The sequence below is a fragment of the Rhinopithecus roxellana genome, chromosome 12 (genome assembly GCF_007565055.1).
Source record: "Rhinopithecus roxellana isolate Shanxi Qingling chromosome 12, ASM756505v1, whole genome shotgun sequence".
Lineage (NCBI taxonomy): Eukaryota > Metazoa > Chordata > Mammalia > Primates > Cercopithecidae > Rhinopithecus > Rhinopithecus roxellana.
The window spans coordinates 111,128,224-111,143,692 of record NC_044560.1 but is presented as its reverse complement, the minus strand read 5'-3'; the positions used below and the strand labels follow the sequence as shown (position 1 = coordinate 111,143,692).

The following is a 15,469-nucleotide window of genomic DNA, read 5'->3' as shown; positions in this document are numbered from 1 at the left end:
GAAAGTGGATGGAAGTGCTAGGCTGTGACTTGTCTTCTCCTTTGTTGCAAGTCTGTTTTATGGAATTGGGGGCTACCTAACCAGGGGGTGCCGGGTGCCTAGGGCTGCCTCTTCGTGAATTTCTGGATACTAGCTCCTGGGTGCCTTTTCCATGACAGGACCTGAACAGGGGAACTGGGTGGCATGAAGGAAAGGAGGGGGTGAGCAACCCACAGGCAGTGTTGTGTTACAGTAGCTGGGCTCACAACTCTGCTGCCTTCTGTTGTGCTGTGTGACCTTGGGAAGGTGACTATACCTCCCTGTGCTTCCATTTTCTTATGTGTAAAATACAGTGCCTACCTCTTATCGTGGTTGTGAGAATTTATTGCAGGTAAAATTCTCAGCCTGGCACAGTGTAAATGCTCAGTAAACTGTAGCCTTCATAGGGAGACCCCAGGCTAAGGGACAGCTCCCGAGCCTCCTTAGGGCACAGAGGCTTTTTGATCATGCGTTGGTGAGGCCAAGAAGAGGTGGGACCTGAGATACATGCCTATTATCTTTCTATGCTCAGAGAGAGAGCAGGAGCTTGGGTTGGGTGAAATGATGGGAGAGAAATATTCATAGGAATCAAAAACTCAGTTGCTCTCAGAGCCAGGCAAAAGTTGCCGGTTTGTATCCTCTACATGAGAAGCAAAGCAGAGGAAGAGGGAAGAGGGTGAAGTAGAATTGGAGCAGGAGAGATGGATGGCCACAAATACCATGAGGCATGGCACTGCCGGGGAGGCAGCTCCACTGTCACTAGAGGTGGCTGTCACTACTCAGTGACATTGATGGTGACTGATTACCCATGTGGCCTTGTTAGCTTCCTCTTCCACAGGAAGGCGGAAGCAGTCTACCCAGATACAGTGGCACTGACCTTCGACCCCATCCACCAGTGGCTGTCCTGCGTGTATAAGGACCACAGCATCTACATCTGGGATGTCAAGGACATCAACAGAGTGGGCAAGGTGTGGTCAGAGCTCTTCCACAGCTCCTACGTTTGGAACGTGGAGGTGAGCCCCCCCTCCCTCCCTCTGCCCCTGCTCAGCCTCTGCACAGTTCCCCACAGTTTGGGAACCCATTCAGTAATTCCTTCAGAAGATACTCATTGACTCCCTCCTGTGTGTCAGGCCCTGTCCTAGGTGCTGAGGACACAGACACAAAAACCCTGCCCTTAAGAGCTCACATTTAGATGGGAAAGGAAACCTGGAAACATCATCAGCGAATAACACGCCAAGTAGCAGTAACCCTCTGAAGAAAAACGAGGCAGGGAAGGGGAAGGGGAATCCAGGTGGTATTCTAGAGAGGAGAGGGGTCAGGGAAGGCCTTCCTGAGGACATTTAAGCATAGACCTGCAGGAAATTGGGGAGTGAGACCTGCAACTGCTGGGAAGAACCACAAGCACAGAGGCCCTGCGGCAGGAACATGCACTCTGCAGAAAGCTTTGCTGTGGAGATTGTTTCTGTATTTCACTGCTTTTTTAAAAAAAGAGTTGAAGACGAGGCATGGTGGCTCATACCTGTAATCCCAACACTTTGGGAGTCTGAGGTGGGAGGATCACTTGAGCCCAGGAGTTTGAGACAAGCCTGGGCAACGCAAGACCCTGTCTCTACAAATAATTTTTAAAAATTAGCCAGGCATGGTGGCACACACATGTGGTCTCAGCTATTCGAGAGGCGGAGGCAGGATGATCACTTGAGTCTAGGATGTCAACGCTACGGTGAGCTGTGATTGTGCCACCACACTCCAGCCTGAGTAACAGAGTGAGACCCTGTCTAGAAAAAAAAAAAAAAAGTTTTGAAGTTTTTATTTTCTGAGAGTGAGTTTGTGGGTTTTAAAAAATTCTCTAGCCAGGCGCGGTGGCTCAAGCCTGTAATCCCAGCACTTTGGGAGGCCGAGACGGGTGGATCACAAGGTCAGGAAATCGAGACCATCCTGGCTAACACGGTGAAACCCCATCTCTACTAAAAAAATACAAAAAAAAATAGCCGGGCAAGGTGGCGGGCGCCTGTAGTCCCAGTTACTCGGGAGGCTGAGGCAGGAGAATGGCGTAAACCCGGGAGGCGGAGCTTGCAGTGAGCCGAGATCCGGCCACCGCACTCCAGCCTGGGCGACAGAGCGAGACTCCGTCTCAAAAAAAAAAAATTCTCGAAAGTTAGCCAGGCATGGTGGCTCATGCCTGTAGTCCCAGCACTTTGAGAAATCGAAGTGGGCAGATCACTTGAGTCCAGGGGTTTGAGATCAGCCTGGGCAACATGAGGAAACCCCGGCTTTACAAAAAATAATTGAAAATTAGCCAGGCGCATCTATAGTTGCAGCTATTAGGCAGGGGCTTTGGCGGGGGGGCTGAAAATTTCTTACTGGGAATGTTTGTCCTAGAGGAATTGTGTTTTCAGTGGCCAGATTCAGGACCGTGACAAAGAACTTTGTCCATTTATTGAGGGTTGCAATATGGTGATATTCTAAGTCTATAATTTATTTTTATTAGTTGGACTACTTACATGAAGAGATATTTGCTCTCATCTGCCATTTGGTCACCCAGTGCTATACTTCATATAGGAAAGGCAGGAGAAATACTTGATTCTTTCCCTTTATATACCAGTTTTCAAGATAATGAATTGGTTCCCTATCCTCTAAAGGTAACCAGTTTTAGTTAATATCATTATAAACTCATATATATTTAAATATATCAGATATGTTTTAATCTGTTGTAATTATTAACTTTATTGGAGCTCATATCATCCCATCTTTGGCCAGTAAGAGCCTCTTAACATTGGCTCCTGAGTCCTTTGGACATGACCCTAGTATTTCTTGATAGCCACCTTGCTGCCTGGGATGCCAATATGTTCCAGTCTCATCTTGTACCTTTCCTGTCCCATATCAGGAATCAACCATTTCTTGAAAAGACCATGTTTATTTTTTTGGGCTGGGTGCAGTGGCTCATGCCTGTAATCCCATCACTTTGGAAGGCTGAGGCAGGGGAATTACCTGACCCCAGGAGTTTGAGACCAGCCTGGTCAACATGGTGAAACCTTGTCTCCATTAAATAACAAAAAATTAGCCGGGCATGGTGGTGGGCGCCTATAGTCCCAGCTACTCGGGAGGCTGAGTCATGAGAATCGCTTGAACCCGGGAGGCAGAGGTTGCAGTAAGCTGAGATCAAGCCACTGCACTCCAATCTGGGTGATAGAGTGAAACCCTATCACAAAAAAAAAAAAGAGAGAGAGAAAGAAAAGGCCAGGTGTATTTTTTTAGTACAAATTGGGATTTCAGAATCATAAGTTGGGTGTTAGGGATGCTCATAGCTATTGGGTTGATGCTTCCAGAAGCCTAGTTCTTAAGGAGATAGGGGATGATGGAATTAGAATATCCCTATTAACTCATTTGCTTTTTCCCACATTTACATGCAACAGTCTGAGAACGGACAGCTCTTCAATTCTGAAGACAGTTAAAACAATTGTATTGCATATGTTCTCTCTATTCTCTCCAATTTTTAAAATAGTTATACTATATTTACAGGATCTGAATATGTACCCATTATATACTATAGTCTCTCCCTTTTGACCCCTGTTTATTTTGGAATGGGGAATTATATATATATAGTGGTAAAATATACATGACATGAAATTTACCATTTCAACTATTTTAAAGTTACCATTTGGTGGCATTTAGTACACTTACAGTGTCATGCAGCCATCATTATTCTCTAGTTTCAGAACATTTTCATCACCCAGCCACCCAAAAGAATCCTGTATCTGTTAAGCAGTCCTCCCCATTCCCCACTCCCCCCATCCATGGAAATTACTAACCTGCTTCTGTCTTTATGGATTTGCCTGTTCTGAATCTTTTCTCTTTTCTTTTCTCTCCTTTCCTTCCTTATTGAGACTGAGTCTCGCTCGCTCTGTCGCCCAGGCCGGAGTGGTACGGTGGTGCAATCTCAGCTTACTGCAAGCTCCGCCTCCCAGGTTGACACCATTCTCTGGCCTCAGCCTCCCGAGTAGCTGGGACTACAGGTGCCCGCCACCACGCCCAGCTAATTTTTTGTATTTTTAGTAGAGACGAGGTTTCACTGTGTTAGCCAGGTCTCGATCTCTTGACCTCATGATCCGCCCACCTCAGCCTCCCAAAGTGCTGCGATTACAGGCCTGAGCCATCACGCCCAGCTCTTTCCTTTCTTTTCCTCTTTCTTTCTTTTTTTTTTTTTTGATGGAGTCTCGCTCTGTCACCCAGACTAGAATGCAGAGGCACAATCTCGGCTCACTGCAACCTCCACCTCCCGAGTTAAGCAATTCCCATGCCTCACTCTCTAGAGTAGCTGGGATTACAGGCATATGCCACCATGCCTGATGAATTTTTTGTATTTTAGTAGAGACAGGGTTTCACCGTGTTGCCCAGGCTGGTTTCGAACTCCTGAGCTCAGGTGATCCACCTACCTTGGCCTCCCAAAGTGCTAGGATTACAGGTGTGAGCCACCATGCCTGACCTGAATATTTTTTATAATTTTGAAATCATAGAATATGTGGGCTTTTCTGCCTGGCTTTCACTTAGCGTAATGTTTTCAAGATTTATCCATGTTGTAGCATGTGTCAGTACTTCATTCCTTTTTATGGCGGAATAGTATTTCATTGTATGGATAGAACACATTTTGTTCTCTGTTATCAGTTGACGGCCACTTGGGTTGTTTCTACCTTATGGTTATTGTGAATACCATTGCTATGAACGTATAAGTACAAGTTTTTTGTTTTTTGTTTTTTTTGAAATGGAATCTCACTCTGTCACCCAGGCTGGAGTGCAGTGGCGTGATCTCCGCTCACTGCAACCTCAGGCTCCCAGGTTCAAGCGATTCTCCCACCTCAGACTCCTGAGTAGCTGGGATTACAGACGCACCACCATGCCTGGCTAATTTTTGTTTTTTTAATGGAGACAGGATTTTGCCATGTTGGCCAGGTTGGTCTCGAACTCCTCACCTCAAGTGATCTGCCCACCTCAGCCTCCCAAAGTGCAGGGATTACAGGCGTGAGCCACTGCACCTGACCTAGTTCTTTCTTTAAGTTACATCACTTTGTTTCTGAGTTTTTCTAGGTTGTTTTTCATATCTTGGATCATTTTTTAAATATCTTTTACCTTCTTTTGAAATAGTAGGCCGGGGCCGGGTGCGGTGGCTCAAGCCTGTAATCCCAGCACTTTGGGAGGCCGAGACGGGCGGATCACGAGGTCAGGAGATCGAGACTATCCTGGCTAACCCGGTGAAACCCCGTCTCTACTAAAAAATACAAAAAAATTAGCCGGGCGAGGTGGCGGGCGCCTGTAGTCCCAGCTACTCGGGAGGCTGAGGCAGGAGAATGGCGTGAACCCGGGAGGCGGAGCTTGCAGTGAGCTGAGATCTGGCCATAGCACTCCAGCCTGGGCGGCAGAGCGAGACTCCGTCTCAAAAAAAAAAAAAAAAAAAAAAAGAAATAGTAGGCCGGGCGTGGTGGCTCATGCCGGTAATCCCAATACTTTGGGAGGTTGAGGCAGGTGGATCACCTGAGGTCAGGAGTTTGAGACCAGCCTGGCCAACATGGCAAAACCCGGTCTCTACTAAAAATACAAAAAATTAGCTGGGTGTGGTGGCGGGCGCCTGTAAATCCCAGCTTCTTGGGGTGCTGAGGCAGGAGAATTGCTTGAACCCAGGAGGTGGGAGGTTGCAGTGAGCCGAGATCGCGCCATTGCACTCCAGCCTGGGCGACAGGGCAAGACTCTGTTAAATAAATAAGTAAGTTATAGTTTTTATCTTTTTTGTGAAAATATGTTTCTGGTGTGCTTTTTTTCTTCTTTTTTAAGAGTGACTGTTGGATTTGACCTTGGTCCTTTCCTATTGTCCATTTTTATGTGATACCAGTTTTTCTGAAATATTAGAATTTGGTGTGCTTCAGGACAGATTTTCCAACTTCACAAGAGAGAACTCTGTCTTCTGTTTTTTAATGGGGGTGGAGTGGCATGTTTTGTTTTGTTTCGTTTGTTTTCGAGAAAGAGTCTCACTCTTTTTTTTTTTTTTTTTTTTTTTGAGGCAGAGTCTCACTCTGTCGCAGGGGCTGGAGTGCAGCAGCCGGATCTCAGCTCACTGCAAGCTCCGCCTCCCGGGTTTACGCCATTCTCCTGCCTCAGCCTCCCGAGTAGCTGGGACTACAGGCGCCCGCCACTTCGCCCGGCTAGTTTTTGTATTTTTAGTAGAGACGGGGTTTCACCGTGTTAGCCAGGATGGTCTCGATCTCCTGACCTCGTGATCCGCCTGTCTCGGCCTCCCGAAGTGCTGGGATTACAGGCTTGAGCCACCGCGCCCGGCCAAGAGTCTCACTCTTACCTAGGCTGGAGTGCAGTGGCATGATCACAGCTCACTGAAGCCTCAACCTCGTAGGCACAAGCAATCCTCCTGCCTCAGCCTCCCGAGTAGCTGGGACCACAGGCATGTGCTACCATGCCTGGCTAATTTTTTAGTTTTGGTAGAGATGGGGTCTCACTATGCTGCCCAGGCTTATCTCAGACTTGGGCTCAAGCAGTCCTCCTGCCTCAGCCTCCCAAAGTGCTGGGATTATAGGCTTCTGTTATTTTTAATACTGTGTTAAAATATGGCAGCCTGCTTTCTGATAGTTCCTTTTTGTGGTCCTCTTTATCTGTTATGTCTCTCCATTAATCTGAATCTCCTCTTTACTTTATTTCTCCTGTCCCTGTTGTGATTGATCAGTTTTGTTTCTACTCTCAGCAGTTTCTCTTCAGTGTGGGGCTTTGTCCTGGAAACGAGCCCTGGCAGTTCAGTTTTGAGAGTTCACAGGATCTTCTCCAGTCCCTTTAGGCCTTACCCCTTGCACTCAACTGCTGCTGGGGCAGATGAAACCCTCCCAGTTTCAGCTGCTGTCCAGTTTGGCCCAGTGTGCTTTCCAGTGAACACCTGTTGGCTACTTTGGAATTAGCCTGTTGCTGGGTCTGTCAGATGCCTCATTGCTTCTCTGTCTCCCACATGCATGCTGATATGTAGGTCTTGTGACTAGTGGTGGTTTGTCCCACTCGTATTTTGGGGGTTATGGGAGTATTTTGTCACTGAGTTTTGCTATAAATGTTGTCTCTAGGTTTGGGTTTTGTCATCTGGTTGATGTTTTTCTTATGTCGAGATTTTGGGAAAATAAAAAAATTAATGCCGCTAGTATCGTCTTCCCAGTTCTCAATCTTCCATATTTTGAAATCTCTTTATATGGTGGCTGTTTGTCCTTCTCAGCTTCATTCTAAACATCTTTAGTTCTGTCTTTCAGTTCACTTAATTTTCTCCTCAATTGTGTCTAATCTTTAGTTTTTAATATGTTTTTATTTTTATTTATTTGTTTATTTTTGAGACGGAGTCTCGCTCTGCTGCCCAGGCTGGAGTGCAGTGGTGTGATCTTGACTCACTGCAAGCTTCACCTCCTGGGTTCACAACATTCTCCTGCCTCAGCCTCCCGAGTAGCTGGGACTACAGGTGCCTGCCACCATGCCCAGCTAATTTTTTGTATTTTTTTTTAGTAGAGATGGAGTTTCACCGTGTTAAGTCAGGATGGTCTTGATCTCCTGACCTCGTGATCTGCCCACCTTGGCCTCCCAAAGTGCTGGGATTACAGGCATGAGCCACCGTGCCTGGCCTATTTTTTATTTTTTTATTTTTATTTTTTTGAGACGGAGCTTCAGTCTTGTTGCCCAGCCTGGAGTGCAATGGCATGATCTCGGTTCACTGCAACCTCTACCTCCCAGGTTCAAGCAATTCTCCTGCCTCAGCCTCCCGAGTAGCTGGGATTACAGGCATGCACCACCATGCCCGGCTAATTTTGTATTTTTAGTAGAGATGGGGTTTAGTAGAGACGCTGGGGAAACGAGCGTATGGGGAGCTGGTCTCGAACTCCTGACCTCAGGGGATCTGCCCGCCTCAGCCTCCCAAAGTGCTGGGATTACAGGCATGAGTCACTGCGCCTGGACAATATGTTTTTATTATTCATTTCTAGAAGCAGTTCTGTTTGGTTCTTTTTCAGCCCTGCTTGGTTAATCTTTATAATTTCTGGTTGGCTGCATACTTTTAATCTTGTCAAAATTATCTTTTAGTTCGTCAAACATACTGATCATAGTCATTTTGTATTCTGTCTGATAATTCCAATTTGGGTTTTTTATTTTGTTTTTGGTTTGTCTGTCTGTTTGGCGACACAGTCTCATATGTTGGCTAGACTGGACTTGAACTGCTGGTCTCAAGTAATCCTCCTGCCTCAGCCTCCCAAGTAGTTGGGACTACAGGCATGCGCCACCTCCCTTGATTTAATAATTCCAGTATTTGAAGTCTTGCTAGACTCTGTTGCTTCTGCTACTTCTTGCTCATGGTACATTGTTTTCTTTTGTGTTTAGTGATATTTGAGTTCCACATTTCTCTTGAAAGTTTATATGAGGGTATGTGTTAAGGCCTAGACTGAAGGTGGGACATGGACGATAGATATATGGTAACATTTTGTATCCTTTTTTTTCCCTTATTTTTAGTATAGAAAGTATTGTACTATACCTGTTTATCTTTAACTTACTTTTTTTTTTCCCCATGAAAATGCAACAGTAAGTCATAGTGCTGTCATTGAGTCATCCTTTGCCTTGTCCTCTGGGAACTATAGGTGTATCCTGAGTTTGAAGACCAGAGAGCTTGTTTGCCATCAGGATCCTTTCTGACTTGTTCTTCAGACAACACCATTCGCTTCTGGAACTTGGACAGCAGCCCTGATTCTCACTGGCACAAAAACATCTTCAGCAATGTGAGTGGCTTCCTTTGTGAACCATCTTTCAGGAGGAACAATACTGTAAGCTTGAATGTAGAGGCAGGAAGGAGTCTGATGGACCCGAAATGTTAGGTTCCACTAGGGCAAGAGCCGGCAACCAAGGCGAGTCCCTCTCTGCATCGCTTCCTCTTGTTTCTCTTTCTCCTGCTCCCTCTCTGAGGTGGCACAGTCTATCCTCTCTGATTCTTTGCCAGTTGGCTCCTGCTCTGCAGATGTGTGGACATGGCCACTCCCGGCAGCCCAACATACCCAGCAGAGGTGAAATTGCTTCCTAAGTCTTCAGATGGAATTCCCTGGGAGAGCACCTGATGAGCCAGGCCATTCCAGGGCTCCCCCTGTCCATTGGCTGCCACACAGTGAGGCCTCAGCGGGGTGCAGGCAGAATGCTGGCGAGAGCCATGATGGGAGGCTGGGAGGAAGAGTTTGCTGAAGAAATTTTGGTTAGTATTGTGAGGCCAGTGAGAGGGCGTCTCTGGGGAGCTGAGACCTGAGTCATGCATTCATCTATTCTGCAGACACTTATTAAGGTCCATGCCAGGTGCTTTGCTACATGCTAGGGACACAACAGTGACTAAGACTCTTCTGCCCTGTGGCACACACAATCTAGTGAGGGCAGGCAGTGAACTGACAACCATCTACGTTATGCACAATCACAAGTGCAACAAGCACCATGAAAGAAAATGTGCAGGGTGCTAGTAGGACATAGAGCAGCAGCGTGTGAACTTATCTGGGACATCCAGAGCAGTTTCCCATGGAAGGGACAGCTAAGTTGAGATTGGGAAGAGTAAAGAGGGAAGGGGAGAGAGTCTATACTTAGGGAATAGCCTGTATGAAGGCCCTGGAGTGGGAAACAGCTGGGTGAGTTGGAAAACCTGAAAGAGGCCAGTGCGATTGGAACTAAAAAGACCCTTGATGCAGGAGGCTGTAGCAGGTGCCCCATGGGTACACCTTTATTACTCCCCTCATTCCCCACCCAGTGCTACTATCGTCTCCTCTGTACCTGTGATATACATGCTGTTTTTGACTGCACACAATAGAAAAACTCAAGAGGTAAAAGTTAGGTTTCTGATTCATAAAAGTAGTCTGGAGGTAACCAGTTTAGACCGTTCTGCAGGAAGCCCTTAGGGATCCAAGGGCCTTCCAGCTCTCTACTCTGTCATTTGAGGGAGTAGGCTATGTCCTCATGACCCAGTGTGGCTATGGGGGCTCCTGCTATCATATCCGAGTTCCAGGCTGCAAGATGGAGAAAAGACAGCAGAAGAATACGTGCTTGCTTTATATTTAATTGTTCAGAATTTATTCACATATTCTTATCTAGCTGCAGGGGAGGCAAGGAAATAATTATTCTGATTGGTGAAACTCCCAGCTCAAAATTAGAGTTGTATTACTAACGAAGAAGAGACTGGCTATGAAGGGACACGATTTCAGAGGTACTTCTGAGCTGCTTGTGGTGCTGACCTCAGCCCTGTCCTTCCTGCAGACCCTGCTGAAGGTCGTGTATGTGGAGAATGACATCCAGCACCTGCAGGACATGTCACACTTCCCAGACCGGGGGAGCGAGAATGGGACGCCCATGGACGTGAAAGCCGGGGTGCGGGTCATGCAGGTCAGTCCTGACGGCCAGCATTTGGCTTCAGGCGACCGAAGTGGAAATTTGAGGCAAGTGGGCCCTGGCAGTGTCCAGTGTACACCTCCCAGCTCCAGCTCGGGTTCTCAGGGCAGTGGGCAGGAGCCCTGGCCTTGGCACCTCCTGCTGCCCATTGGGAATGAGGGGCTGTGAATAGTAATCCCATAAACAGCCCCCATTGGCAACTTAAGCTCAGAAGAGGCTTCCAGAAGGGCTGAGAGCAGGGTAACTACCAGGACCTCAGCAGCTGGGGTATGCAGACTTTGCCTACAGAGTGCACAGGCAAGCTCACATGACTCTAGGGCAGAGTGACACTTTCACCAGCCACATGGTACCAATGCTGAACTGTCAGCAAAGATGCCAGCTGGAGGAGGGTCCTGGTGGCCCTGGGAGAGGGGCTAGGAGGGTGGGATAGCTGAGAGTTCAGGCTGCTTATGTGCCCTGTTGAAGACTGGCAAGATGTTACCAACCCAGTAGGTGCTAGTGGAACATAGGCCCTGTCTCTGGGACCAGGTTTAAGATGACAAATGACTGCTGTGACCACTTGGGTGTTGGAGCCACTAGGGAATGGAAGAGTTGGGGGGAACTAAAGGGGACATAAAGAGGCAGCAGCCACCAGGCAGCCCCAGGAGAGTAGGCTACAAGTTACCACATCTTCCTGCTGTCAAGAAGAGCAGAAAGTGCTGATTTTTTTCTGTGAAATTCTATAATATTTAAATATTGACACCTGTTTTGATATCAGTCACTGTATGAGGCCAGCTCAGTGTGTCAGTGAGCTGCTCTCATTGACACGGCACTGTCCAGAGGGGCACAACAGTACCAAGAGCTAACATGGGGATAGTGCTCTTCCCCCTTGCTGGACGCAGGCCTGAGCACTGTGTTAACTGATTTAATCCTCTCACTGACCCTCTGATGTAAGTGATGTTATTGGCACAAGGTGTCTGGACTAAGATCACGCGGGTAGAATGGAGAAACTGGGATGACTTGATGACTGATTTCTTTTGAGGAGAATGAGGAAAGTCTAGATTTGAGACTCTTAACAATGAGAGACTGGAATCAGATGTTCTCATCCATAGCTCCTATCCTGAACTATGACCTCTGGCCCCTAATCCCTGGCCCCTGCCCCACCCCAGGAACCACCTCTGATGCAGCCCTGTGTAAACGCCTGTCACCCTAGAGGACTGTCCTAGATCCCTGGGGCTATGTTCTGGCGCATGCACCACAAGGGACTGCTGCCTGCTGAGGTGCTCCCTGGCTCAACACAGCTCCCTTTACGATGGCAGATTTCTAAATGAGAAAAGTGATTGTACATCTCTAGAGTATTTGGCCATGATAAGGGGTTCTCATGTTGCCAGCCTGGCCATTCTGACCTGTTCTAGAAGTGGCAGAGTGCATGGGGCTGGGGTCTGGGGCTTCAGCGGGTGGTGTGTGTCTCGTAGGATCCACGAGCTGCACTTCATGGACGAGCTGGTCAAGGTGGAGGCCCATGATGCTGAGGTGCTGTGCCTGGAGTACTCCAAGCCAGAGACAGGTGAGCCCGCAGCAGGAGTGGAATGGGGGTCTGGCAGGGAGGCAACCCCCCTGGCAAGGCCACAGAAAGGGGTAGTTAGTGTCTGGTGGGACTGTGGATGACAGCTGGGAGTCCTGTGTTCGGTAAGGGCCCCTGTAACTGGACCCTGAGACCAGAGTGGCTGGGACTCCAGAACGCAAGACACTCGCAGGCAGGACTCAGCTTGACTTGCCCGCTGCTGGTGCCAGCACCCAAGCCAAAGGGGTGGATGTGTGAATGAGTGAATTGTGAATGAGCTCATCTTCTACTGAAGAAGATAGATTGATTGTTAGGCATTATTTTCAAAAAGTTTGAAGCCTATAGAAATATTGGGAGAATATTATAATGAATACCCTATAGGCTTCACCCACATTCCTCATTTTTTTTTTTTTTTTTATGAGATGGACTCTGTCACCCAGGCTAGAGGGGAGTGGCGCCATCTCTGCTGACTGCAACCTCCACCTCCCGGTTCAAGTGATTCTCATGCCTCAGTCTCCCAAGTAGCTGGGATTACAGGCACCTGCCACCATGCCTGGCCAATTTTTGTATTTTTAGTAGAGATGGGGTTTCAGCACCAGGCTGGTCTCAAACTCCTGACCTCAGGTGATCCGCCTGCCTTGGCCTCCCAAAGTGCTGGGATTACAGGCGTGAGCAACCACACCCGGCTTTTTTGTTTTTTTTTTTTTTTGAGACAAGAGTCTCGCTCTGTCACCCAGGCTGGAGAGCAATGGCACCATCTCGGCTCACTGCAACTTCCGCCTCTCAGGTTCAAGTGATTCTCCTGCCTCAGCCTCTTGAGAGTAGCTGGGATTACAGGCACGCCCCCTTCACACCAGGCTAATTTTTGTATTTTTAGTAGAGACGGGGTTTCACCATATTAGCCAGGCTGGTCTCGAACTCCTAACCTCAGGTGATCCACCCGCTTTGGCCTCCCAAAATGTTGGGATTACAAGTGTGAACACCACGTCTGGCTCCTCAAGACTTTTTCTAGGCTGGGCACGGTGGCTCATACCTGTAATCCCAGCACTTTGGGAGTTATGGAGATGGTAGAGTTATATCTTGATGTGATTTTGCCCATGCTCTTCTTTCGTTCTCCCATCCCCCATGCCGTGTGCCCTACCAACTTATCTTTAAACATCTCTTCACTCGGTTCGCCTCTCCTGATCTCCCCTCTGCCTCAGGTCACGTTGTTAGGCCTCAGACATAGCAAGTGACCAGAGTAGGGAAGGCTGGTGGCAGATGGGAGTCTGGCCACAGGCAGTCAGTAGGACCTGAACAAGGCCCAGGTAGCCAGACCTCAGAGGGTGAGAGGACATTGGTTTTGGAAGAGGCTGAGAGGTTGCCAGGGCTTTACCCAGCACGCCAAGGAGTCGGACCCAGCAGGCAAGAGCACTGGGCTCTGCTGGAGTGTCTGCTGTGGACCCTGGAGGAGCATTCATGCGCCCATTGAGACTCACCCTCCTGAGCTGGTGGTGAGGAGGTGAAATGCCAGGGTGTGGGGGCTCTGGGAAAGACCACACGGAGCTGAGGGAGTGGCCCTTGCCAGGCTTGAGCCAAATTGGCTACAGTTGAAGAACCAAAGACCCCTTCTCCGAGCACTGGGCAGCTTGGTCACACTGCCCTTCTGGGAGGCCAGGGCACCCACGCAGCCTTCAGGAACCAGTCTTATTCTCTCCTCTCACAGGGCTGACCTTGCTGGCCTCAGCCAGTCGGGACCGGCTGATCCATGTGCTGAATGTGGAGAAGAACTACAACCTGGAGCAGACGCTGGATGACCACTCCTCCTCCATCACTGCCATCAAGTTCGCTGGTGAGCCCCTTCCTTCCTGCTCCCTGCGCCTTGCTGGCTACCCTGCTAAAAAAGGATTCATTCTTTCAACTCTCCTGTAAAATACATATCCAAACAAGTGAATACAGTATCTGTGTATAGTCTAAAGAATAATGGCTGGAGCCGGGTGCAGTGGCTCACGCCTGTAATTCCAATACTTTGGGAGGCCGAGGAAGGTGGATCATCTGAGGTCAGGAGTTTGGGACCAGCCTAGACAACATGGTGAAACCCCGTCTCTACTAAAAATACAAAAACTTGCTGGATGTGGTGGTGTTTCTGTAATCCTAGCTACTCAGGTGGCTGAGGTGGGAGAATTGCTTGAACCTGGGAGGTGGAGGCTGCAGTGAGCTCAGTTCATACAACTGCACTCCAGCCTAGGCAACAGAGTGAGACCCCGTCTCGAAAAAAAAAAAAAGAATAATGGCCAGGTGCCATGGCTCACGCCTGTAATCTCAGCACTTTGGGAGGCCAAAGCAAGTAGAGCATGAGGTCAGGAGTTTGAGACTAGTCTGGCCAACATAGTGAAACCCCGTCTCTACTAAAAATACAAAAAAATTAGCCAGGCATGGTGGTGTGCGCCTGTAATCCCAGCTACTCGGGAGGCTGAGGCAGGAGAATTATGTGAATCTGGGAGGCGGAGCTTGCAGCGAGCTGAGATTGCGCCAGTGATTGCACTCCAGCTTGGGTGGCAATGCGAGACTTTGTCTCAAAAAAAAAAAAAAAAAAAAAAGGCCGGGCGCGGTGGCTCAAGCCTGTAATCCTAGCACTTTGGGAGGCCGAGACGGGCGGATCACAAGGTCAGGAGATCGAGACCACTCTGGCTAATACGGTGAAACCCCGTCTCTACTAAAGAATACAAAAAACCGGTGGCTCAAGCCTGTAATCCCAGCACTTTGGGAGGCTGAGACGCGTGGATCACGAGGTCAGGAGATCGAGACCATCCTGGCTAACACGGTGAAACCCCGTCTCTACTAAAAAATACAAAAAACTAGCCGGGCGACGTGGCGGGCGCCTGTAGTCCCAGCTACTTGGGAGGCGGAGGCAGGAGAATGGCGTAAACCTGGGAGGCGGAGCTTGCAGTGAGCTGAGATCCGGCCACCGCACTCCAGCCTGGGCGACAGAGCCAGACTCCGTCTCAAAAAAAAAAAAGAAATAAAAGAGGAAGAAGAATATAGGCCAGGCGTGGTGGCTCACACTTGTCATCCCAGCACTTTCGAAGGCTGAGGCGGGCAGATCACCTGAGGCCAGGAGTTTGAGACCAGCCTGGCCAACATAGTGAAACCCCGTCTCTACTAAAAATTCAAAAAAAGTAACTTGGCACAGTGGTGCACGCCTGTAATCCCAGCTACTTGGGAGGCTGAGGCAGAAGAATAGCCTGAACCCGGGAGGCCGAGGTTGCAGTGAGCCAAAATTGTGCCACTGCACTCCAGCCTGGTTGACAGAGCAAGACTCTGTCTCAAAAAAAAAAAAAAGCCAGTGAGTATCCAGTTCACAGTTCTTAGGAGCGAGGTTTGAACTGGGACATTGTTGATAGTAGAGACTATTCTAATTGCTCGTGGTCGTAATATTGTTAAATACGGTACTTAGATTCACCACATGCAGGTTAAAAAGCAGAACATTACCAGAGGCTTGCA

General features: G+C 48.5%; 1 protein-coding gene across 3 annotated transcripts in view; it reads left to right on the top strand.

The window, feature by feature from the left end:
- WDR62 (WD repeat domain 62) overlaps positions 1 to 15,469 on the top strand; it is a 51,740-nt gene that overhangs the window by 18,193 nt on the left and 18,078 nt on the right. For 2 of the 3 annotated variants that reach the window (XM_010368803.2, XM_010368802.2), the window contains exons 9-13: positions 842 to 1,031; positions 8,670 to 8,807; positions 10,312 to 10,490; positions 11,898 to 11,989; positions 13,692 to 13,817. In XM_010368803.2, coding sequence (XP_010367105.1) covers positions 842 to 1,031; positions 8,670 to 8,807; positions 10,312 to 10,490; positions 11,898 to 11,989; positions 13,692 to 13,817 — 725 coding nt within the window. The remainder of the gene's footprint in view (positions 1 to 841; positions 1,032 to 8,669; positions 8,808 to 10,311; positions 10,491 to 11,897; positions 11,990 to 13,691; positions 13,818 to 15,469) is intronic. The other variant, XM_030942554.1, reaches the window with a different exon arrangement.